The following is a 24,872-nucleotide window of genomic DNA, read 5'->3' as shown; positions in this document are numbered from 1 at the left end:
CAGAACAGGTACAAAAATAATCAAAAAGGCTAATAGAATGCTGGCCTTCGTATCTCAAGGATTAAAATAGAGGGTTCAAAGTCATGCTACAGTTATACAAAGCCCTGGTGAGACCAGATCTGGAGCACTGGAGCTCTGAAGAAGGGTCATACGGACTTGAAACATTAACTTTGTTTTTCTCTCCCCACAGATGCCGTCAGACCTGCTAAGTTTTTCCAGCATTTTCTGTTTTTGTTCTGGAGTACTGTGATTAGTTTTGGGTGCCACATCTTAGAAAGGATATATTGTTCTTGGAGGGAGTACAGTGTTGATTTACTGGAATGATACCTATACTTCAAGGGTTAAATTGCAAGACAAGGTTATACAAAATAGGGTTATATTCCCTGGAATTTAAAAGTTTAAAGGGTGATTTAATCAAAGTTTTCAAGAAATTAAGGGAAATTGATAGGGTAAATGGAGAGAACTATTTCTGCTGGTTGAGGAATCTAGTGCTAGGGGTATAGCCTAAATATTACAGTGATGGTTTTTAGGAGTGTTGTTAGGAAAGGGCACAGAAGCTTAGAACTCTCCTGTAAATGGAAGTTGATGCTAAGTCAATTGCCAATTTTAAAACTAAGTTTGATGGTTTTCTATTAACCAAAGGCATTATACAATATGGAGTTGGGTCACAGATCAGCCATTATCTCAATGAATGGTGGAAAAGGCTCCAGGGACTAAATGTCCTGGTCCTATGCTGTAAAATTACAAATGGAAGTTTGCTTTGTACCTTGGAAAGAAACTCCTCCAAGTCAGTTTTGACAGCAAATCGGGGGATGCTGGAGTGTGAGAGGCTGGAACTGTGCATCAGTTTTTTTACTCCACTGATTTGTGTCATGAGTTGCTGCTTTTTCTTTTTGTCTCTGTCCTTCTGTGTCGGGGAGGGCATCTCCACATCATTCTGCTTGTCTATCAGGAGAGAATAGAGAATTAAATTAGGAACTCAAAACATAAAAGACACCTGCAACTTTTCTTTCAGAAGACAAATCATGTAAGAGTTGAAGAGTATAAGTGGAGATAAGATTTTCAAGCTGCAATGAAAGCAAAAATATGAGTGGATCCATAATCAGCACAGATATTCTGGATGCAACTTTGTCTGGGTGGCAAAACAGATGATAACAGATTTATTGCCCAGTCTACATGACACCTAGTTTTCCTGCAAACTGATCCTGTCAAAATTCAATTTGACCTTCATTAACACCATGGGAATCATCATGAAGCATGTTGTTCATCCTATCTAAAATCAACAACACAAAAACAAAATATTTGGCCATTATCACAATGCTGTTTGTGGGGCTTTGGTGTGCATAATTGGCTGCTGTGTTTTCTATAGCATAGCGGTGACTACAATTCAAAAACACTTTGTTAAGCCCTTGGCCTTTCCTGAGGTCATGAAAGGCACTATATAAATGCAAGCCTCTCTTTTTCTTCTAAAATCAATTTTTTGGGTGACACAGTCCCGATGACCTTTTTAAAAAAGATTTTAGTTATTTTACAATGTTCTCTGCTAAAGGTGGTACCGCCCATTTATGTTAGTTTCCATGGGAACCAGCTGCTCACTGGTGCTTTGCCAAAATAGTCAATCTTTACTCTCAGCAAGTTTTGGGGGCATCACAGTCCAATCCACTATTTGCACCTGGTTACCTTGTGATCTCAGGAAGGGCAATATTAGGATATTAACTTTGACTACGAAACAAAAATCAGCAAAGATTCCCCTCCTGCTAATCATCTAGTGGCCCCCGGTTCAAAAATATATCGTGTGTGAGCATTAGGTGAGGGCAGGATGCAGCAAGGCTATGATGCTACTATAGCCCATCAAGTAAGGTGCTGGAGCATAACCAGCACCAATAGAACTACATTCTTGCCTGCCAAGCATCTTCAGCTGATGAAAAGGGAAAAAAATAGGGGTAACATCACAAAATGAATATCAGTTTTTTTTTACTAACCAACTGATCTTCAATGATTTACCAATATTCAAAAAAATTTAAAGAAAAATCAACAGTTTCTTTGGAAGGGTCTGATTAGAACAATCATCTTATCTTTTCCTTCTCTACTGCACAATAATTGATGTCGACGAGGCAAATACTAATAATGTGATATTGTAACTTCATTAAATATCAATGTCTTTTCAGGAATTTCTACCTCAATTTACTCTCAGCTGAAAATCTTGAGATGTACCTTAACCAAAAAATCAAAAAGAAATGACTATTTCCTAAGACAAGGCAGTAAAGAGATGGGCTGCTATAGCTACTAATATCCATTAGCATTCTGAATGGCACCCTGTGGACTAGGCAATGCATCAGGCATATTAATTAAATTGGGTTCTGATGGCTTTTTAACAGTATTCTTGAGGAGAGTCATTTAATTCATTATAGTTACATATTTAATTCCATAATCTTATTTTAATACAGAATATATCTACCGAGTCTGTATAAACCTTACATTCGGCACCAGAGCCTATCAGTTTCAGACACATATTGGATTGGTGACATTCAACTGCTGTTTTTCATCTACTACTTAAGATGACAGATCATTATATTCTTTGGACTACATGGTGTTTAATCAACCAGAATGATTTATACACCAGAATTCATAGGCTCTACCCACCATCCTGCTCAACTTAATTAAAATCCCTTGCAATAGAAAGCAATTAAGCTGAATCAGGTTGCATCTAAGCAGCAAATCATAAAGAAACATCACGTCAAGCTGACATTAATGGATTTTTTTTCTCCTGATTTCTCCTATCAGTGGATTACATGGAGGAGTGCCCTATTCAGGAACTGCCGTGTCAAATTGGGTGCTGATGATGGTAAGCAGCAGCAGGAAAGGTTAATAGCATTGTCTCAGCAGTACTCCATCATCTTTCAAATAAGAGCACTTACAGATCTACAGCTGGATTGACTAATTATGGCAGTGGCAAGCTTGACCTATAACAATCAGCTATAACTCAGTAAGCAGACAATGAACAATGAAATTGGGAGGGAAGTCCCCGGGCATATTCCAATAGGAAATCACACATGCAGGTGAAGTGGGCAACAAATTGAGGCAAAGAAAGAAATTCCTATTCACAACATATATTAACTGATAACCTGCCAAACTATAACTGGGTGATTTTAACCTGGCGATCAGTGGATGGGAGTTCAAAAAATCAATTTCAAAAACACAGTAAGTTTCTACAAAAGGAAGATGTGGAAAAGCTCAGATGCTAGGGTTTCTCAGATGAAACAAGAATCATTGAATCCTGTTTTCCATGGAAACAAGGCAATGGAGATATGGGTAGAACATCTGTGTGTGTGTGGTAGGCCATCTGTCACTCCTTTGAGGGGTGCATTTAGTGTAAAACATACACAAGATGAGCTGTCATGCATTAGCTTTGCTGGTATGGCATCAAGTCATGGGTTTGTTCTTCCCCATTGCAAGAGGGCACCTACTGTGAATCTAATGCATGTACCCATTGTTGCTCCTTTGTACAAGACAGGTTTGGCCTTAGTAGGCATTAAATAATTAGTACAAGAGTCCACTGTGAAAATATAGATAATTTAAAAAAAACACTTCAGTCTTGAAACTGTGGATCTTTAGGGGAAGAATACTTATGCAGAGGTAATTCTTCAACTTTTTAGTACTAGGTTCAAACCAAATAACATAAACGTGAACAATGTAATTCATGCGCTCTGCAAGCAAGACTAAAAGGGCTAAGGGGCATACACAATATAACATCTCATGGTCTCTGCTAAGTTAGCTGATCCCAGCAGAGACAGGCAAAAAATGAGGCAGTAAGTTAAACATTAATACAACAGTAAAATACTTCAGATGCTGAAAGAAAACAGAGAGTGTTAGAAATACTCAACTGGTTGTAGACTAAAGGGCTAACTCTAATGATAGCTACTGAGCATGTGTGAAAGAAACTACATCACAGTGATGGCACTTATTGAGCAGAGATGAGTGTGAAGCATCTCAGAGGGTGGCTGCAGCTATGTCTTGGTCTTGTTTAACGTTTGTAAGTAGTTAGCATGTAAATAAATGTTTTTGAACAAAAGACAATTGCCTCCAGCAAGATCTCTTCTAGAGTAAGAAGCCAATGAATCCCGAGATAAACCCACAATAACAGACTAGTCTGGTAGTATCTGTAGAGAAAGAAGCTAAGTTAACAATGGGAGCAGTATGATGTTATGAAAGTATAATAATTTTCATAATATTTTTCTGGTTTATTGTGAAGTAGGTTTATGGGGGTAAGTATGGTTGGGCCTGTCTGTCTGTGATTTAATTACATTTGAAGTCAAATAGGCTGCAAGTTTAAGTCATCAAAAGAAGCTAGGTGCTTGACGTGCTAATCAGTAAACATGGATGCTGGCATAACATGCAAGTTGTGAAGGAAATTTGCATTGTTAGATAAATTAAAGGATACTTGGATTTCAATGTTTACAACTAGCCAGATAAGCAAGGCTAAGGAATGTGTTTATTTTTCTCAAATGTTACTGACAATATATAGTGACAACATGAAAGTTTTTATATTATGAGGGAGATACAGTTTCAAAGACATACGGAACAATAGAATTTACATATTAAAAAGAGGGAAACATATGTAAAGGAGAATGAAAGGTTATGTGTCAGAAGGCCATGCAAGATCTAGCAGGAGTGTGTGAAAGGCCTTAATGAAACCTCCAGCATTTGTGCATAAGTCCGCTGTCTAATGGAACTGAAGCTGGAAAAAAGCCATTTGGAATTCCATTGTCCATGGTATTGTGTTAACTTGCTGAGTATGTTTTAAATCTAAAATCTATTTTGGACTGTTGCCTTAAAAGGGAGTGTAACTGGGAATCAGGTTAATTAGGAATTTTAGGAGTTATTATAATAGTAATTATAGTCTTATGCATGCACTTGAAATCTTTTATATTTGTTAACAATTATTTTAATCTAATTTTTAAAATCTCTAAAGTTCTTGGTGGACTTATTACTTCTGAATTCAGTGCACACATCTCATAATAAATACAAATTGCAAAACCATTGTGATAGCGTGGCCAAGCTTCCCTTGTGGATTTGGTCCACCAGGCACACATCATCTGCAAAGGTCATAACAATGATCACGCCTTCATTGTATAAGGCCCTCCCACTGAGGGTTTGGTAACAGTGATAAACCCATCAGGCTGTATGTTTGACATGAAATGAGTATTATAAACATAAGATGGAATTGTAAGCATAGTAAGGCAGCACCTCAGAGTGCCACATAATTTACTGATAGAAAGTGATCTGTTTTGCACTTCATGTAATGTCAACTTTGAACTATAATGAAATGTACTTTTATAAATTTTATGAAAGTATAATTTTGGAAAAAATTATGATCCTACCTTTGCCCCATGTATAAGCACATACATTTTACAACAAGTATCACTAGGTAGTACTTAGAAATAGCAACTCTGGAGACAATTAGAACCAATTAATTGATGCTATGCTGGCCAGTAAATGCATCAAAAAGGAAGCCTCTGGGTGCACTTTGAGAGGGATTTAACAAATGCAGGATGATTAAAGGAAGAAATAAACTTGAATTACACCGGGATTTTATGGAAATTGAACTATTTCCCCACTAGTCTGTCAAGTAAATCACTTCACAAAGATAAATCATGTGCAGTAGCAAAACACATGCAGAAATCCATTAGTGTGGGGTTGTAAATACCATTGATGCCAATCAACTATTCTATAACTTAGTATAGTATATGCTTGGATAACTAAGTGAGGCCTTGCTGCTTCACTTTATATGTTAAACACGATAACTTTAAACATCTGCATGTGCTGCAAAGGTGCACCATATGAAGCACCGTTTTAAGCTATCACATCACCAACAGATTTGATTTGCTGCATGTCCATCATCTTACACAGATGGAAGGATGCGGACAACAATTAAACATTTGTAGATTTGTATTTGCATAATAACCAAAATTTTCAGGGTTCTTTAGCGATGGGCTGGGAGGCAGGAGGGCTGGCAAAATGGCAGGAGTAGGTGTTAGGGTGGGGGAATGTACCCGATGTTTTCCCACTGCCATGCTACATTCCCAGTGGCCTGAAATTTGGCGGATTGGCTGCCTGCCAGTGCACCTGAATCCACAGGCATTTTGCCTGCATTGGGAAGATCTGCTGCTGGGTTGGGGAAACCGCCTATTCTAACCTGGTAGCCCCCCAGTGGGCTCTGGGGTGGTATGTCCCTCCACAGGAGCACAGCTCCTGCTAAGTCTCTGCTGCTAGCACAGGTTCCCTGCATCTGTCTCCCCCATCCATCCCTCACCCGCCCACTGAGCCCTGATTGCCTGGCCCTGGCTTCCCACAATAGCGTTTATTCCTCTTCAAGGGCACCACACCATTGAGGCACCCTCTTCCTGGAGCTACAGCCTCAGTACTGGACACTAGCAGTGACACAGCTGAGGCTGTTAAGCTGCTAGCTCTCCTATTGCACCAGTAGCCCTTGGCGACAGGAGGCTGTCCTTAATTGAAGGCAGCTCTGGCAGCAGCCACCTGGCCGCTGCCAGCAAAGGCCACCTGGCTCCTGCCAGCTGCCAAAGCAGGGTTGCCTCCCGCTTTCGGCCTGGCGGCAGCACCTCTGCCCTCTCCACAAAATTCAGCTCAATATTTTATAAGCTTTGCTTATGTTAGAATACAAAATTGAAGTAAAAGTAAAAGTAAAAAATAAAAATCTTAAAGGAGCTTACTCTCAATGGTTTACTGTGGCACTGAATCACAATGATCAGAAGAGCCCCAGGTTTGAACCCTAGCCTGCAATGAGCTGATCATAGTTAGGATGGCAGCGGTGAATATTATTCAATGCAATATGCAGGATGTGGAAAGTTTTGGGTGATTTCTGAGAGATGGGGTAAGGTGATACATGAATAAAAGTTGCTTTCATTCTTTAGGGTAGTAAGCTATAAATCAGACTCAGTGCTGCTACGCAGTGAAAGGAAACATTCAGCCTATGTTCCTGCTCTTGATCTCTACCCATGACTTCCCACTTCACTTAACTTGAAGGGATAATTGTGGGTGTCAGGTGAAAATAGGACTAGGCTGAGATCTGATGCCTGTTAAATTGATCACTTACCATCCAGGCTTGCACAAGAAGAATGGGCACTAGGGAAAATACTAGAAAGCTACCCAGGAAAAACACAGCACCAGGTGCCACCAATCCACCTGCTTCGGCATTCGCCCCTGGCAGCAACCAAACTACCTCCAGAGGTAGCAGACCTGACTCAATCACTCCCCCGTTCCCTAAAGCGAAAATTGTGCATGCTGGGGTCGTTTCCATGGAGACGGGTCTGCTAGGTTGGGAAACTTCCTGACTTGAATTTCCCTCCTCAGTGGTGAAAATCCGACCGATGCCTTTTACACAACAGCTTTTGGCAGAATACTACAACGCTGGTTCACTTTAATTATATATTACATATTATACATGGCATATTATTAACAGCAAGGAAGAGCAGGATTAAATTAAGTTAAAAAAAATGTGAAAAGTCTCTATTCTGTTCTTTCTCCTGGCTGTCGTTACAATGGAATTATTTTATTATTTTTATTTGTCGCGTGGTCTGGAGCTGAAGATGCTTTTGTGTACTTCAGAACTGAACATAAATTTTTGCACATCATTAAAAGTATCAGTAACTTTGTTGATGTAGCAGGTAGTGACTGGTCTCCCACACTTCTACCCTTTGTAAACTTGAGGACATCCTAAACACTTCTCTCTCTCTCTCTCCACCCCCCCACACACACCTTAAACCAGCTTATATTTCAACTCTTTCTTGGACTTGAACTCAAGTTCTGTCGAAGGGTCATGAGGACTCGAAACGTCAACTCTTTTCTTCTCCGCCGATGCTGCCAGACCTGCTGAGTTTTTCCAGGTAATTCTGTTTTTGTTTTTGTTTTGGATTTCCAGCATCCGCAGTTTTTTTGTTTTTATCCTAAACTCTGTTGCCTGTGTCTTAATGTGGCTAGTTGTTACATAAATACAGGTACCTTTTACATTCTATTCAACTTTGCTGCTGTCCTGTAAAATGACTTTGGTAGGACACAGAACAACAAGAGTGGGTAAATTTGAGACAGAATCATAGAAAAATAAGAAAACAATTTGAAACCCAATGTTCATCAGTATCACACTGATATGGAACCCAACTTAGAAACTGTTGAATAAGTTTTTTAACCTTTCCAGCACTGATTTTTGCTTTCTTAATGGCCCCAGATTTCCTCTGAATTTTTCCTGTTCCATTGCTGTATCTTTACAGAAGGGGCCTCCCTATGAAATTATGGTGATGGGCTGCGAGTAGTCCTGAGGAAATTCTGGGTCAATATAATGTCATCTCTTTTCATTCTGCGACGGATAGAGATTTGACCTCCTCCTTCCTGGTGGATACCAGGAAGACAAGCACACAGATGGGCAGTTAAAATAGAATGGCTAAAATATCTGCGCCGTTCCAATTTTAAAATGCTTAATTTTTCAGATATAACAGGCGCAGACCTAACTCAAGCTTTACAAGTAGGTAAGTTTAAAACTTTCTGCTGTCGGGCCAGAAGCATAGGTGTGCTCTTCTGAGGATCACAAGGAAAGTGTAGGCCTCCCCTGTCCAAGACGGCAGTGGCATGTTTTCATAAGGCTGGTCCACTACTTGCTGCTCTCAGGCTGGCCAGCCGTTCACTTAAACATTTCTCACCCAGAAATTAAAATTCCTGCCATAATTTCCAAACTAATAGTCTGCAATGCTTAATGTTTTAATGATAGAAAACAACACAGAATGCGAAAAATTGTTAAATGTGTTATTTTTTCTTGTAATTTAGAGTAAAAGCACACACATTTTTCTCCATTCCTTTGGGTATCTCCAATTTGCTCATTTCCCAGGAAACCATTTCCAGGCCTCAATCAATGTTCTTCTGAGCCAATCGCTTTCTGTTTATTGACAACAGCCAATGCTTACTCTACATGATTAGCTACATGGTTAAATAGAGTGAAAAAAGAACTTGTTTCATGCAACAACTAATCATGTCCTTAAAGAATGTGAAAGTGCTTTCATGGATTACATTTTTTGACTTACTATCAATGCTAATGTGTACCAAAGGCTTCATCCAATTCCACATGAGAGGGTTCCACAAACAGCAAATGAATAAATGACAAGATAATCTGTCTTTGTTCGTAGCGGTGTTTGTTGAAAGTGGAGTGTTGGCCAGGAAAATGTCAGAACTCCCTGCTTTTCTTCAAATAGTGTCGTGGGATATTCTACATTTAGCTGGGCAACAGGCAGTGCCTTGCTTTAACTTCTCAGCCAAAGATCAGCTTAGAGAAGGCTAGATAAATCCAGAAGCAGTGGGTGGATATGCAAGCTTGAATTTTAAAAGAGATTGTGGTGATGATTTTCAACTTAATTGTCTGGGTGGAAACTTGGCAGAGTGGATTGCCTGTCTATTCTATAACCAATGGAATGAAAATCAGCAGGCTTTATAAAGAGGTGGGGTCCTGTGCAACAAGGCAATAATATTGAAATTTACCAAAATAACAAGGGGAAAAGAAGGTGAGCTTTTCCAAGTTTTGAGAAAGAATGCATCAGCATAAGAGATAGTGTAATGAGCCGTGATTTCAATACAAGAGATGTGGAATGCTGTATAGGAAACTGTATTTGTAAATTAGGAAGATTAAAAGAGGAAAGTTCAGAGGGAAAAATGATCAAAACAGTTTTATAGATAAAGAAAGCAATAATCACTTTATGGCGTGTGTTAGTGGTTCTAGAGAGAACCCTGCTTTTGATATTCCCTCCTGGTGGGAAGTTGCCTGGTTTCTGATTACTGCCAATCAGCTTGTATATTTAGTGATAATGGAACATCACCCTATGGTGTTTTTTACTCGAGTCTCCAATATGTTGGTACTGCATGCTCTCTGCTTTCTTTTATAAAAAAAAGATTTTTTTTTTAGGGTGCAACTATAGCTATGGACTCAGCAATGGCTTAGTAAAAAAAAAGCAATACCAATGATGCAGCTTTCAGTGGAACTCCAAGACAACTATTTGCTGGATCATAAGAATTTTCTTAGAAAAGGCTGTTACATATAAGTCAACCATTTACAGTAATTGAGAAATGTTGAAACTATAGAAATGATAGTGATACGATGGACTTTACAGCAAAAAACAAAAAGATGTTTACAATAGCTACAAGGTGTAGCAATAAAAAGTACTTCTATTATATATTAGCTGTTTAAAAAAAACTCAATTATTGTGAATATTGGTATTTCTACTATTTTTGTATTGAGTTCCCTTCAGGTGGTATAATGGAAAAGTGGTTTACCAGACTCACCTAAAAAGGTGTTGGAAATGAACTCGGAGACTTGGTTGCCAGAGCGACTCATCTCCGAGAGATGGGTGAGCTCACGATTCAGCATTCTCTTGAACTGTTGATAAGACAAACACAGGAATCAGTACCTACCTTTCCTGTAAACCATTCAATGTTGCTTTTGAATCACAATTCTTCCAATCAATAAATGGATTGATCATAGAAAGTAGTAACGGAAGGAATTGTTATTTAATAGTTGCTATCAGATAGTCTCAGTTATAAGTTAAATATTAAATATGAATCTAAAGTAGTTTATAGTGGAGAATGAGTTGCCTTTGACTTTCATACAGAAACACCTACTTCACAATAAGTAGTGAGATTCTAATTATAATCATATTGGTCTTCTGAATTAATTTTAAGAAAGACAAGGAATGACAGAACAAAAATATTTTCATTTTACATTTTGAAATATATATAAAATTTAGGTTAAAAATAGCGTCTAAAATTTTAATAAATTTATACAGTCTGTACAGCTGTTTAATTTTAGAACCACCCCCCCCACCCCCACACCGACCCCAGCACCCACCCACCCCAATAATTGGATTGATTTTGATTTGAGGTATACATAATGAACTTTTCAAGGTGTCATTTTCTTCTGTTTTTTGGAATCTGAGAAGGGCTTAATGCTCTGTTGTTCTATAAAACAAAAAATTTGAAAAATTCTGACATTATGAAATGTGCGCTAGAAAGGAAGTTGTGAATTGGCAATACAACGGGCATTGTAAATAAACCTTATGGCACATAAAGTTTAATAGTAATAAAAAAAAACTTTTAAAAATTCTCATTCCTTCTGTGCCACACAGCTAGTTCTAATAGTGCATTGTCTTATTAAAAACTTTTAAATTAAAATTATGGTGTTTGCTTTGATACCCTGATCAGTCCATCTTTGATCATTTCTTTTATGCCCTCTTTTCCCTTAAGAGATAACACTTTATTTGAGCCATACCAACTTTACAGACATCCATTTGAATTTTAAAAAGCAAGATATATATATTGTCAATACGGGAAAACATGTTGATACAAAGGTTTCTGCATTTGAACTTACAGTCACATATTTCACAGCTAAAACTCAGATTCACATACACCTGTAATTTTGAGATAAATCTACTCACCTTGATATAACCCCAAGAAACAGACAGCAAATAGTTTGCTTCAGGCATTTTGGCCCACTTGACAACAGGAGCAACAACAGCCGTATACAAAAGAAGCAATTTAGCTGGACAATTCCACACACACAATTTCAGTAGTAATAACCAAAAGATGTAGATGTTTAATTTGCAGCTTGAGCATTTGAAGTAAAAATCACAGTATCCTTTCACTGTATAAGAAAATCCAGTCCATGCAATACATCCTTGGAGAGATAGTATCTGCGCGTTTGCACTGACAGGATTGAGATAATGAAATCAGGTGTCACATGGAGCCAGAAACCATACAAGTGTGTGCAGTTCACAGCACTTATGATTTATGAATAGCTCTGATTTCTTGGATGGCTGGGGGTTGGGGGCGGGGGTGCTGCTTCAGATTAGTCTCAGTGCATAGGGGCAAAAAAAAAATCTTTTGTCTGCAAGCTTACAGTGTCTACATCATTTCAACGGATGTAGGAAGTGACAGAAAATGGAGGATGCCCTGTGCATATTTATGTAAATTAAATGCAGCTGGTGTCCCCATTTCATCAGAGAATATAGTCTGCTTTTAGCATCCTCCTACACTACTGTCAGAAACTTTCAACACAATTTAGTGAAATCATATCAGGAACAGATAGAATTATGATCTAATGCATTATCTGCCCTCTCTATTGCACAAAATGAGTTAGGAATAAAAGTGATAAAAGTGGCATTGCATGATGATTTACAATAATCTTCAGTGTAATTCTATGAAGTACAAATTTTTCTGCCTTCTGTTTGTTGACAAAACAGCAAATTAAGGATCATTTATACTGATCACTTTCCTGTCTGAAGAGTTAACATAATAAATTTAAACTTATTGCTTTTCTCAGGCAAAAATGCTTTATTCCTCGATTGCTTGTTTGTATGCATATTTTACAATTTAACTAAAGTTATTTAAAATGAATTAATTTGTAACTAAAATGGATTGGTATGTCACTACATTCTGCACCTTATTAAAGTTGCACTGCTGTTGAGACAGACTTCCCAATTATAAACAGATCACAATTTTCTTTCTACAGTTTTTACAAAACATTTAAAGAAAGATAAAAACAAAAAAAAACTCTAAAGAAAGATTGCATTCCTTAGACGATGGGGAAAAGGCTCAATATTAAAAGAGCTGGGGCACACTGAGTCATGTTCAGAGCTTCACAATTTTGTGGTGTCTGCAATAATTTTTCACCTCTGCATTTTCCACAGCAGTTCCCCTTTAATTCTGAGATGAAGCACAGTGCCTGCATAGAAATGTTATCCACTCTTTATCTGATTGGCTTTCAGCTCAGCTGCAGTGACATCACCTAGCTTTTTCTGCATTGCTGATAAAGAGCATTAGAACATGGGGGGCAACTGCAGTAAGGAACCCCAGAGAATCTTGAGGCTGAAGTTCAAGCAGCACCATGAAATGAACAGCATAGCTCCATAGCAACCACATCACATGACATTCCTCCTGCTGGTTACTACAAGAATTCCCTCTTCATGTTTTATTACCAGTGAACAATGGAGCTGCCTGGCTTCTAAACCATTTTGTGCGCAAACATAACTCGTCTTTGCCTCAGCATTAGCAACATATTTAAAGGAATAACTGACATCATCATACAAAAAAACCTGTACCCCTTGCCTTCTCCAAAAATTCCTGCCATCATGCTCGTTGCACTTTAAATAATAAGGTTTGATGTCTCTATTGATTTATCTGAATTCCAATTAAAATATAAAGCAATAATTACATTAGTGGCCCCTTTAATTTTTCTTTCTCCTTTCCTAAAGGCTGTAATGATGGAATATCGTTCCACGGGTTTGACTCTTAAGATTTTTCCCAAGCGACCATTCTTTATGTGTGAGCTTAAAACAGTGAAGCCAGAAGATTATTTAATTGTGTGCAGTATCACAGCTGAGACAGATATCTCACCTGGCATCCTCCACATGTGGCTCTGCAGCAAGGGATCACTTGATAATGATCATGAGTGAGGATACCCAGGTGATTTTTTTCCTTTCTCTAACCCAGTGACTCCCCCAATTAACTGAATATAGACTTGAGTTTCAACCTGACACCTTTCTGACTGTACATTTCAAATTTGATTGTTTTCACTGCGCTAAGCCACTCAGTTTGATCAATCCAACTATTTATCTTAAGCAAGTACTTACTTGTCAAATTTATTTCTCAGATATTGGCTTAGGCTAATTATGAGGGTTTTATGGAGACACAATTATTTCTGAGTGTTCAAACCTACCCCATAATATTGTGAAGGAATGTTGCCTTATGTCCATGTTAAAGTCAAGGTTTAATTAAAATATGTTAGAATGTGTATTTCAGGGGATCTTTAATGCAAACTGCATTAATAAATCTGAGAAAAATGTATTCTGCACAGTATATATAATACATCCTGTTATGTTGCAGTATACTTACTGAAGAAATTCATAGCAATATATGAAAGAAGTTTTTATTAATGTTGTGGCTGTGATTTGGTGCATCTTGATTTCAAGCCAATGATATTTAATACTACATTGCTACTTTTATATAAAGCTCTTGTTCATTTTTTTCCTGTAGCCCTGTTTCTACTGGAAGGAGTTTTGCATTACATGAAAACTCCTCATGTTGCAGAATTGGCCTCATTTAATTTGGCAGCATCACAGATCCCAACTTTAGAACACATTAAGAACAGGAATGAGATTCAGGTAGAGTGAAGGAGGTATCAGCAAAATCACATTTCCCATGGTCCAGGGAACTGTGGAGAATGAAGAGACAACTTTCTAAAGTACAGAAATATTGATACAAACACAGACAAGCATATCAACAAGTTATGACAACAAGCCTACCTTGAGTGAGGCAAATGTGATAATCTCAGGGGGAGCTTGCACCCTAAACCTGTTGCCCAACTTGCCTGCATTAATGGTTCAATGAGCAGGTTTAAATTTTGTGCAGTCTGGGTAGCTAAAACAACTGACAGGCCAATTTCTTGGAGTACAGAAAATTTGAATTCACCAGTTTAAGGATTCCTTCTCGGAGTGGGCAGGTGCTGCTCTGAGATTACAGTAACAAGATTGCCTATTCTGAATATTAAAGTATTATATTGTGGAGAAGATCATGTTTAGGCCATCGCATCATTGGACGCTCTGCCCCACCCCATTCCACTCCTGCCACTTTGCTAGGGTCCACTGAAACTCAAGGCTGATATGTTATCTGTATTATCCTTCACCTGTTTTCTCACCTAATGTAATCACAGTAGAATGAATATATGTGGGGAGAAAGTAGGTGAAAATAAACTTGCATCCCCACTGTATTCCAACACATTAACCTTATGTATTTTATAGTTTTAAATAAAAACCACTTTGGTAATTCAGCTAAACATTCATTCTTTATGTTAAATCTAGACAACAAATGTCAGCAACCTATTTAACTGAGGGGGTGGAACCAGGTAAATGTTCAATTTTGTCCTCATCCAATGGATGTACTTTCCAGTGGGAATCACTGGATAGTCCCTGTGATCAGTTAATTCAGCACAGACTGAAGATGAAAACCAGGGCGTCATTGGTCTGTATGGCTCAGTACCACTCTTGGATGATGCAGCCTCTCACTAAATCAGTGGAAACCTGCCATATATTATTTCCCTTTATGGAATCCTCTCCAGCCACCACAGTTAACCAGAGAGGGTTATTGCTGCAGTAGTATTTTTTCATCACCATAGTGTGTATTGCCCTGTAACTCCTGTACTTTTGGTACAGTTATCTCATGGGCAGGATCTTTCGGTCAGCGAGAGAGTGGGGGGCGGTGCCCACTCACCGATGCGCAAAATGATGCGGGATGATGTTGGGTGGAACTCCTGAAGTCACCCTGCGTCATTTCCATTTTCAGGTTGGCGGGGCCGCAGCCGAATCAGCTGTGCGCCCACCGAGCTGTCAACGGCCTATTGAGGCCATTAATAAAACAAATTAGGTAATTGACAGGGCAGCCTGTCCAACCTTAGGGTTGGCGGGCAGGCTGAGAGCCCTGGTGGGCTTAAGAAAAAGCACAAAACCTCATCCATGGGTGGGATGAGGTTCCATGAGGGTTTTTAAATATTTAACAAAGATTTGAGTTAAAGTGATGGACATGTCCCAACTCATGTGACACTATCACATGAGGGGACATGTCAGGGAAATTTTTTAAACATTTACCTTAAAAATTTTACTTCTGAGTCGATCTTCCTGAGGCAGCACTTAACCGCAGGGAGATCAGTGCGCTCTCTCGCGTGCATGCGTGAAAAAGCTCATTCCTGGCTGAGGGAATTCCCCCCCCTCCAGCCCACACAGGGAGCGCATAGCGTCAGTGGATGTCACGCTGGGCGGGCCTTAAACGGCCTGCCCACGTAAAATGGCAGCGCGCCCCCGATCGGGGACGCCGATCTGAGATGTGCCTGCCTCCGCCCACTCCTGCACTTCCCCCCGAATGGGGGGAAAATTCTTCCCGATCTTTTCTGACACATCCTACAGAATCAACAAACTGCTGACAGAAGGCTAACAGGGAGAACCCTGACAATGAAAGTAGCAGTCTAATTATGAGGTCAAGTACCTGGAGTTGGACTTGAATTTAAGATTTTCTGAATCAGAGGCAAGAGTGCTACTGGAGTAAAGGCTGACATAGTTGATATATTTATCAACTGGGTTCTACTTTGCTTGATTTTTGATCTGAGCTGTGCTAAATGGAGAGGTGCCAAATAAAGTTTGTGCTATTTCCTTGCATGGGACAAAAACAAAAATAAGTGTCATGCCTGGGTACTATCCAACACCTCCTAGCAGGAAGTTACAGGGGGAAGCTTAAACATATACAGGCCCTATCAGCAGCAGAGGCTTTAAGTCTCTAGGCTTGAAAATGGTATACAAGCTTATGAAATATCCATGAGGGATTTTGATGCAGGATGCTTTACGGGCCAGGATTTTCCGGTCCCGCCCATAGCAAGGATTGTTGCAGGCGGGACAGAAAATTTGACAACCAGCTAAAGGTCCGTTGACTTTGGGCAGCCATTTCAAACCCTGGCCATTGTTAATGGCATTCTTCCAGACCATTAACTGGACATGGATGGTGGGGTTTGGTGAAATGATAGCATTCCAAAGAACTTCTTTGTTTTCCCATCCTTTCTTTTCTGTTACTGCTTGTCCCACCAAACTTATAACATATATTTATAAAAACATATATATATATAGATGTATATGTATGTAAAGATCTTAATATTAGATTATTATATTTATTTCCCTAATATACAATTACACAAATCTGCTCAGCATACCAAACATTCAAGTAATTACAGATGTCTAAAGGGCATCATCTCAAACCTGCTCAAAATACAAACTAGAAGCAAGTGTCACAGAGCAGCTGCACGGATCTTACAAATGTCAGGAAAGTTAACCTTCCTATAAATAATTGAGCATTGTGTGTACTGAATGTATACTCGTCAAACACCTTAGGACATTTTCTATGTTAAAGGCAATATACAAATGCAAGTTGTTGTTGTTTGGCAGCCCTCTTCCTGCTTTTAGCATGTAAAAATGTCAAGTATGACCTGGTGTGCACAAGTGATTAGGTCAATTATCAAAGCCCAGAGTTTTCGTTCTACAGGAAAATAATAGCCTTTAAAGCATATTTGAAAGTCAATAAGACCCAGATTTTCCACATCTGAGAGATTAAAGGAAAAGGAAAGCTTTCAAACATGATTTTCTTTTACAGGAAAATGTTAGAGCAGTTAGGATAAATGTGTTAGATAACAAATAAAACTAAACATAAAGACAGAAGACAAAGAAACACAGGTAAGGAATAGAGAACGGGGAAGAAATATAACTGATCGTTTAAGCACAATTAAAGGTTTTTATACAAGTTAGGGGACGGGAGCACCTGTGAAGAGAGAAGCAGAGTTAACGTCCAATATGATTCACCTTCGGAACTGAAGGGAGGCAGAAATGTGATGGGTTTTATGCTGTTGAGAAAGGTAAGGAGGGTCAGGTAGAACAAAAGGGAAAAGGGGTACTCACATGGACCCTAGTTATGCCCATCTTTTTGTGGGATATATGGAACATTGCTTCCAGTCCTACTCAGGGCTTCTCCCTCAACTCTTTCTCTGGTATATCAATGACTTCCTGCTCTTGGCCAGAACTGGAAAAATGAATTAAAATTGCTTCCAATTTCCACGCTTTACATGGTCCATCTCTGACACTTCCCTTCCTTGACTTCACTGCCTCTATTTCTGGGAATAGGCTGTCAAATAGTATTTATTATAAGCATACCAACACCCACAATTACCTCAACTACACTTCCTCACACCCTTCTTCTATTCCATTCTCTTAGTTTCTTTGTCTCTGTCGCATCTGTTCTGATGATGCTACCTTCCACAACAGCACTTCTGATATGTCTTCCCTTTTCCTCAACCAGGAATCCTCCTGCCACTGTGGTTGACAAGTCAACCTCAAACATGTCCAATCCATTTTCCGCACTTCTGGACTCACACCTCCCTCTTCTTAACAGAACTGTGATAGGGTTTCCCTTATCCTCACTTTCCATCCCTCCAGCCTCCACATAAAAAGGATCATCCTTCATCATTTCCGCCACCTCCAGCATGATGCCACCACCAAATACATCTTCCCCTCACAGCAGCATCCAGAAGGGACTGTTCCCTCTGCGATACCCTGGTCCCTTCTTCTAACCCCCTGGTATCATGGCACCTTCCCATGCAATTGCCCTTTTATCTCCCCTCTCCTCACTGTCCAAGGCCCCAAACACTCCTTTGTGGTAAAACTGCACTTTACTTGTACTTCTTTCAATTTAGTATACTGTATTCACTGCTCACAATACAGTCGCCCCTACATTGGGAGACCAAATGCAGAACCATGGGACTGTTTTGCAGAACACCCCATTCAGTCTGCAAGTCGCTTACCATTTTAATTCACCAATTTGCTCTCATGCTCACATTTCTGACCTCAGCCTGCTGCAGGCTTCCAGTGAAGCCTGACAAAAGGAACAGTGCCTTGTCTTCCGATTAGGCACTTTACAGCCTTCTCAGCGCAAAGTTGAATTCAACAACTTCAGACTGTGAACTCTGTCCTTCATTTTGATTTTTTTTTTGCCAAGTGCCAGTTTGTATGTTGTTTTGATGTTTCTGCTTTCGGACAGGGCTGTCCTTTATTCTGCCATTAACACTTACTCTGGACCTATGCTTTACCTTTTTACTACAACCATTACTAATCCCTTTATCTTTTGTTCCATCTTTATTAGTTTATCTCTCCCGTCCTCTATGGACGGACAAATGGCAGATGAAATTTAATGCACAGAAGTGATTCATTTGGTAGGACGAAATGGAAGTAGCAATTTGGGTCAAAATCCTGGAACTCCCTCCCTAACAACACTGTGGGTGTACCTACACCACATGGACTGCAGTGGTTCAAGGCGGCAGCTCACCACCACCTTCACAAAGGCAACTAGGAATGGGCAATAAATGCTGACCCAGCCAGCGAAGCCCACATTCTGTGAATAAATAAAAAATAACGGGTACAATTCTAAAAGGGGTGCACAAGTAGAGGGAGCTGAGAGTATATGTGCACAACTCATTGAAGGTTGCAGGGCAGGTTGAGAGAGTGGTTAATAAAGCTTACGACATCCTGGGCTTTATAAATAGGGCATATAATAAATAGGGAGGGGAAAGATCTAGTTATTGTGGTCCATGTAGGCACCAATGACATAGGCAGGACAAGAAATGAGCTTCTGCATAGTCAGTAAGAGAAGCTAGGTACCAAATTAAGAAGCAGAACCTCAAAAGATAATAATCTCTGGATTATTAGCTGAGCCACATGCAAATTGGCATAGGGCAAATAAGATTAGAGAGGTGAATGCATGGCTCAAAGGCTGGTGTGGGGAAGTGGGTTCTGGTTCATGCGACATGGCACCAGTACTGAGGAATGGGGGGGGGGGTGTACCGTTGGGACAGTCTACACCTGAACCGGGTTGAGACGAGTGTCCTTGCGAATCGCATAACTAGGGAAGTAGAGAGGGTTCAAGCAAATCAAGGGGTAGATTCAAGGCAGGAGACACCATAATAGTAATATGGGAAATGAGGGTCATAGAATATCAGGAAGGGGCAGAGAGATAAGACCTAAGAATACACCAATATTGAAGACTGGACGTTATAAAGATAACAAAAAGTCAAAACTAAAGGCTCTGTATCTATAACATTCATAACAAAGTAAATGAATTGATAGGCAACATTGAAGCAAATAAATACGATCTGATAACAATCACAGAGACATGGCTACAGATGACAAGGATTGGGCTCTGAATTTTGAGGGATGTATGACATTCAAGAAGAATAGGAAACTAGGTAAAGATGGTGTGGTAGCACTGTTGACCAAGGATGGCACTGATGCAAGTTAGAGATGACCTTAGTTCAGGAGATCTGGATGTCGAATCGGTTTTGGTGGAGATGAGGAATAGTAGGGGAAAGAAGACATTAGTGGGAGTGGTCTACAGGCCCCCTAATAGTAACCACAATGTAGGACAAAGTATATAAGAAGAAATATTGGGTGTGTGTGACATGGGGATGGTAATAATCATGGGTGATTTCAATCTACATATAAACTGGAAAAATCAGATTGGCAGTCATAGCCTGGATAAGGAGTTCATAGGATGCTTTCAAGGTAGTTTTTTTTTTTAAGAGTAGCATGTCTGGGACCAACCAGAGAGCAAGTTATATTGGATTTAGTACTGGTATTGTGTAATGTGATAGAACTAATTAATGACCTCAGAGTGAAGGCACCCCTAGGTAGCAGCAACCACAATATGATTGAATTTTATATCCAGTTTGAAAGGGTCTAAGACTAGTATTATAAACTTAAATAAGGGCAACTATGTGGGCATGAAAGCTGAGCTAGATGAAGTGAACTGGGATACTAGACCTGGGGATGGTACAATAGAGAAGCAGTGACAGACATTTAAGGGGATATTTCAGAATAAGTATATAAAGAAAAGTTCTAAAGGGAGTACCCATCATCCATGGTTAACTAAATAAGTTAAGGAAATCATCAAACTTAAGGAAAAAGCATATAACTGTACAAAGGTGAGTGGCAGGTCAGATGATTGGTCAAAATATAAAGAACGGCAGAGAATGACTAAAAGATTAATCAGGAGAAAGAAATTAGGGTATAGAGGAAGCTAGCTAGAAATGTAAAAATGGATAGCAAGAGGTTCAACAGGCATTTAAAAAGGAAATTATAAGTAAAGTGAGTGTTCATCCTCTCGAGAGTGATAGCGGGGACTTAATAGTAGATAATAAGAAAATGGTGGATGAAGTGAACAAATATTTTGCTTCTGTGTTCACTACAGAGGATACAAAAAGCATTCCAGTAACAGCTGTAAATCAAGAGGCAGAGGGAGAGGGGAGTTTGGTGAAATAACAATCAGTAGGGAAGCGGTATTGAGCAAACTGAATGAGCTGTGGGCTGACAAGTCTCCAGGTCCTGATGGACTTCATTCTAGGGTCTTAAAAGAGGTAGCTAATGAGGTGGTAGATGCGTTCGTGTTAATTTTCCAAAATTATCTAGATTCTGGAAAGATTCCATCAGGCTGGAAAGTAGCAAATATAACCCATCTATACAAGAAGGGAAGGAGGCAGAAAACAGTAAATTATAGACCAGTTAGCTTGATGTCTGTCATGGGGAAGATGTTAGAATTGATCATTAAGGAGGTTATAGCTGGGCATTTAGAGAAACTCAAGGTAATCGGGAAGAGTCAGGGTGGTTTTGTGAAAGTAAAATTATGTTTAACCAATTTAATGGAGTTATTTGAAGGAGTAACATGCGCTGTGGATAAAAGGGAGCCTGTAGACATACTGTACTTGGGTTTCCAGAAGGCATTTGATAAGGTGCCACATCAAAGGCTATTGCGGAAAATAAAAGCTCATAGTGTAGGGAGTAACATATTAGTATGGATAGAAGATTGGCTGGTTGGCAGAAAATAGACAATATCCATAAATAGGTCATTTGTTGATTGGCAGGTTTTGACAAGTGGAGTCCCGCAGGGTTCTGTGCTGGGCCTCAACTTTTTACAATTTATATCAATGCCTTAGATGAGGGGAGTGAAGGCATGATAGCTAAATTTGCAGATGACACAAAAATAGGTCGGAAAGTATGTTGTGAAGAGGACATAAGGAGGTTGCAGACGGATATAGATAGGTTGAGTGAGTGAGCAAAAATCTGGCAGATGGAGTATAATATGGGTTTGTTAACTTGGGCAGGGAGAAGAAAAAAGCAGAATATTACTTAAATGGATAATGGCTGCAGAATTCAGAGGTGCAGAATGATCTAGGTGTTCCAGTGCATAAGTTACAAAAAGTTAGAATGCAGGTGCATCAAGTAATTAAGAAGGCTAATGGAATGTTCTCCTTTTGTACGAGAGGAATGGAACATAAATGTAAGGATATTATGCTTCAGTTATACAGGGCATTAGTGAGACCACATCTGGAAACTGTGTTCACTTTTGGTCTCCTTATTTAAGGAAGGATGTAAACATGTTGGAGGCAGTTCAGAGGAGGTTTACTAGATTGATACCTGGAACAAATGGAACATCTTATGAGAAAAGGTTAGACAGACTGGGTTTGTTTCCACTGGAGTTTAGAAGAGAGAGGGGTGACTTGATTGAAGTAAATAAGATCCTGAACAGTATTCACACTGGATGTGGAAAGGATGTTTCCTCTTGTGGGTGAGTCCAGAATAAGGGAGCACTGTTTTAAAATTAGGGGGCTCCCTTTTAGGACAGAGATGAGGAGAATTTTTTTCTGTCAGAGGGTTGTGTGCCTTTGGAACTCTCGCCTCAGAAGATGGCGGAGGTGGGGGTCACTGAATATTTTTAAAGCGGGGGGGGGAGGAGGGCGGGGGGGAGAGATTGATTCCCTTGCCTAATGAGAATCTAAAGTTATTGGGAATAGACATGAATTCGAAACACAAATAAATCAGCCATGATCTTATCGAAGACAGAGCAGACTCGAGGGGCCGAATGGCCTACTTCTCCTCCTATTTCATATGTTCGTAAAAGCAATTAAGTTACAAAAGCCTGCATAATCCATTGGTTTGGCTTCAACTAGGACACTGCGTCCAGTTTTGAGCACCACACTTTAGGAAGGATGTGAAGGCATTAGAGACAGTGGAGAAAAGATTCACGATAATGATTCCAAGGATGACGAACTTTAGTTATATAGGTAGATTGGAAATGCTGGGGTTACTCTCCTTAGATAAGAAGGTTTAGAGGAGATTTGACAGAGGTGTGCAAAATCATGAAACATCTGGAAAGAATAGATAGGAAGAAACTATTTCCAATGATGGAAGGATTGTAAACTGGAGGACACAAATTTAAAGGTGATTGGTGAAAGAATCAACAGCGTAATGATTAAAACCTTTTTTTAACACAGCGATTGGTTAGGATCTGGAATGCACAGCCTGAAAATGTGGTGGGGGCAGGTTTAATCATGGCTTTTAAAAGAGAATTGTGTCATTATCTGAAGAGGAAATAATTGAAGGGCTATGAGAAAAAGGTAGGGAGTGGTAATAAGTGAATTGCTCTTGCAGTCAGCAGGTACAGACACAACAGGCTGAATGGCCTCCTCCTCTTCTGTGATTCTGTGAATTTTCTGCCTCCTAATGAAAGCAGTAAATAATGCTGGGATAATTTTATAGAACTCCCTGGGCTTAATAGTAAATGACACAAGTGCAAGCTAGCAGAGTTTTGCACTGTAAAATATATCACGGCCAAGTCTAATCCTCTTTTCACCTGGCATCCACATGTATGTAGTTCCCAAGAGCAGAAACAGCAGCTGATGTTTTTCTTTCCCCTATGCAAGTCCTGCAGTGCAAGGATTTACTTGCAGTCTGGGTGAGATCAATTCTGCACAGATGTGGGATCAAACCTGTGACCTACCTAGACTGTGTTGCTCAGCTCCAACAATGTTGGGCACTCTGATGCTGCCCTTATTTAGAGCCATCAGGGACCAGAAGTACTCCTTAAAAAGAGCCATTCAAATAATAAAGCCACAGCGTAATAGGTTATGAGTTGCGGCTAGAAAGCAGTAAGTTACAAAAGGTTAAAAATATTTGTACTGGATAGCATAATGTGCATCAGATATTTTTGTTCAATAACTCATTGCAGATATTAAATTATCACTCAGGAAAACATATCTTGATTTCTGATCTTAGACTAACTCTAATTAAGTGATAAGCCAGCATCTCCAACCTTCCAAGCCACACACCATCCTGATTTGGGATTATATTGCCAATCCTGAACTGTTGCTGGGTCAAAATCCTAAAACTCCCTCCCAACCAACAGTGGGGACTGCAGCAGTTTAAGAAGGTATCTCATCAGTTTGGCCAATCTTTGTACTGGTTCGATAGACAACACTCAGTACCTAGTTTAATTAAAAAATGCTGCTTTGGTGACGTGTTTGACGGCAGGTCACTCAACATCAGAAGCCAGGAGCAAAGAAACTGGCATTGAAATTTCCCCCCATCAGCCTCACCCTCTTTGAAATCAAGGGCTATGTACGGAGCAGAGGAAAACCCTGTCTCAAACAGGACCCAATGTGATTAGTGGGTGGAATTATGAATGCAGGCACGACGTCCCTGGTCATGTCAGATACCCAATCCCCATTGGGACTTCTGCATCTAATGTGCACTTCCACAGTGCCAGTGCAGCCATGGAATTTTGGTCTCATTGTTTATTTTGAATTAATCAGTACACCCTACTTGCATCACAATCTTTCATGTTATGATTAACCATGCTTTCTTAACTGCATGTTGTTGTCATCATATTCTAAAACAATAGAATTGGATGCATTGTGTGAAGTTTATGAAGAGGTTGGATAGCTGAGGCTTGGCACTTTGAAAAGCACATTGCTCACTTTGTGAAGTTATGTTCAAGGCTAATCTTTAAAGGAGAGAAGTGAGGCAAATGTACAGTGCCTCTTAGTTAACAGCAAAAAACAAAAGCAGGCCAGAAATTTTGACTAAAGGGTATTTGAAAATAATTTGCACTAAATTTTAAGAAAAAAGTTACTTTTGTTTAAAAAGTTGTAAAAATGAAGTGACAAATTTTAAGTGCATTATTTTACACAATCATAATTATATATACTGAGTAAAAGTCAATATTGCCAAAAATCCCTGGAATTCGGTCTTCTTTCACAATGTATTATTCCAGAAGGGGAAAGCATGCTTAACTATGTTAATGCCTTTTAAATAATTTTAGAATGATAGAAAAGTTACAGCACAGAAAGAGGCCACTCAACCCATTGTGTCTGCGCCGGCCAAAAAATAAAAAATAAAAATCTAGCTGCC

At 39.5% G+C, this 24,872-nt stretch overlaps 1 protein-coding gene across 3 annotated transcripts in view; it reads right to left on the bottom strand.

Annotated features, from left to right (window-relative positions):
* The window catches only part of pde4ba (phosphodiesterase 4B, cAMP-specific a), a 753,168-nt gene that overhangs the window by 21,843 nt on the left and 706,453 nt on the right, over nucleotides 1–24,872 (bottom strand). For all 3 annotated transcript variants that reach the window (XM_041207962.1, XM_041207961.1, XM_041207963.1), the window contains 2 exons: nucleotides 10,342–10,435; nucleotides 767–945 (listed from right to left, as the gene is read on the bottom strand). In XM_041207962.1, coding sequence (XP_041063896.1) covers nucleotides 767–945; nucleotides 10,342–10,435 — 273 coding nt within the window. The remainder of the gene's footprint in view (nucleotides 1–766; nucleotides 946–10,341; nucleotides 10,436–24,872) is intronic.

This window comes from Carcharodon carcharias, chromosome 16, assembly GCF_017639515.1.
Source record: "Carcharodon carcharias isolate sCarCar2 chromosome 16, sCarCar2.pri, whole genome shotgun sequence".
Lineage (NCBI taxonomy): Eukaryota > Metazoa > Chordata > Chondrichthyes > Lamniformes > Lamnidae > Carcharodon > Carcharodon carcharias.
The sequence above is the reverse complement of the archived record's forward strand: the minus strand, read 5'-3'. Positions and strand labels throughout refer to the sequence as shown.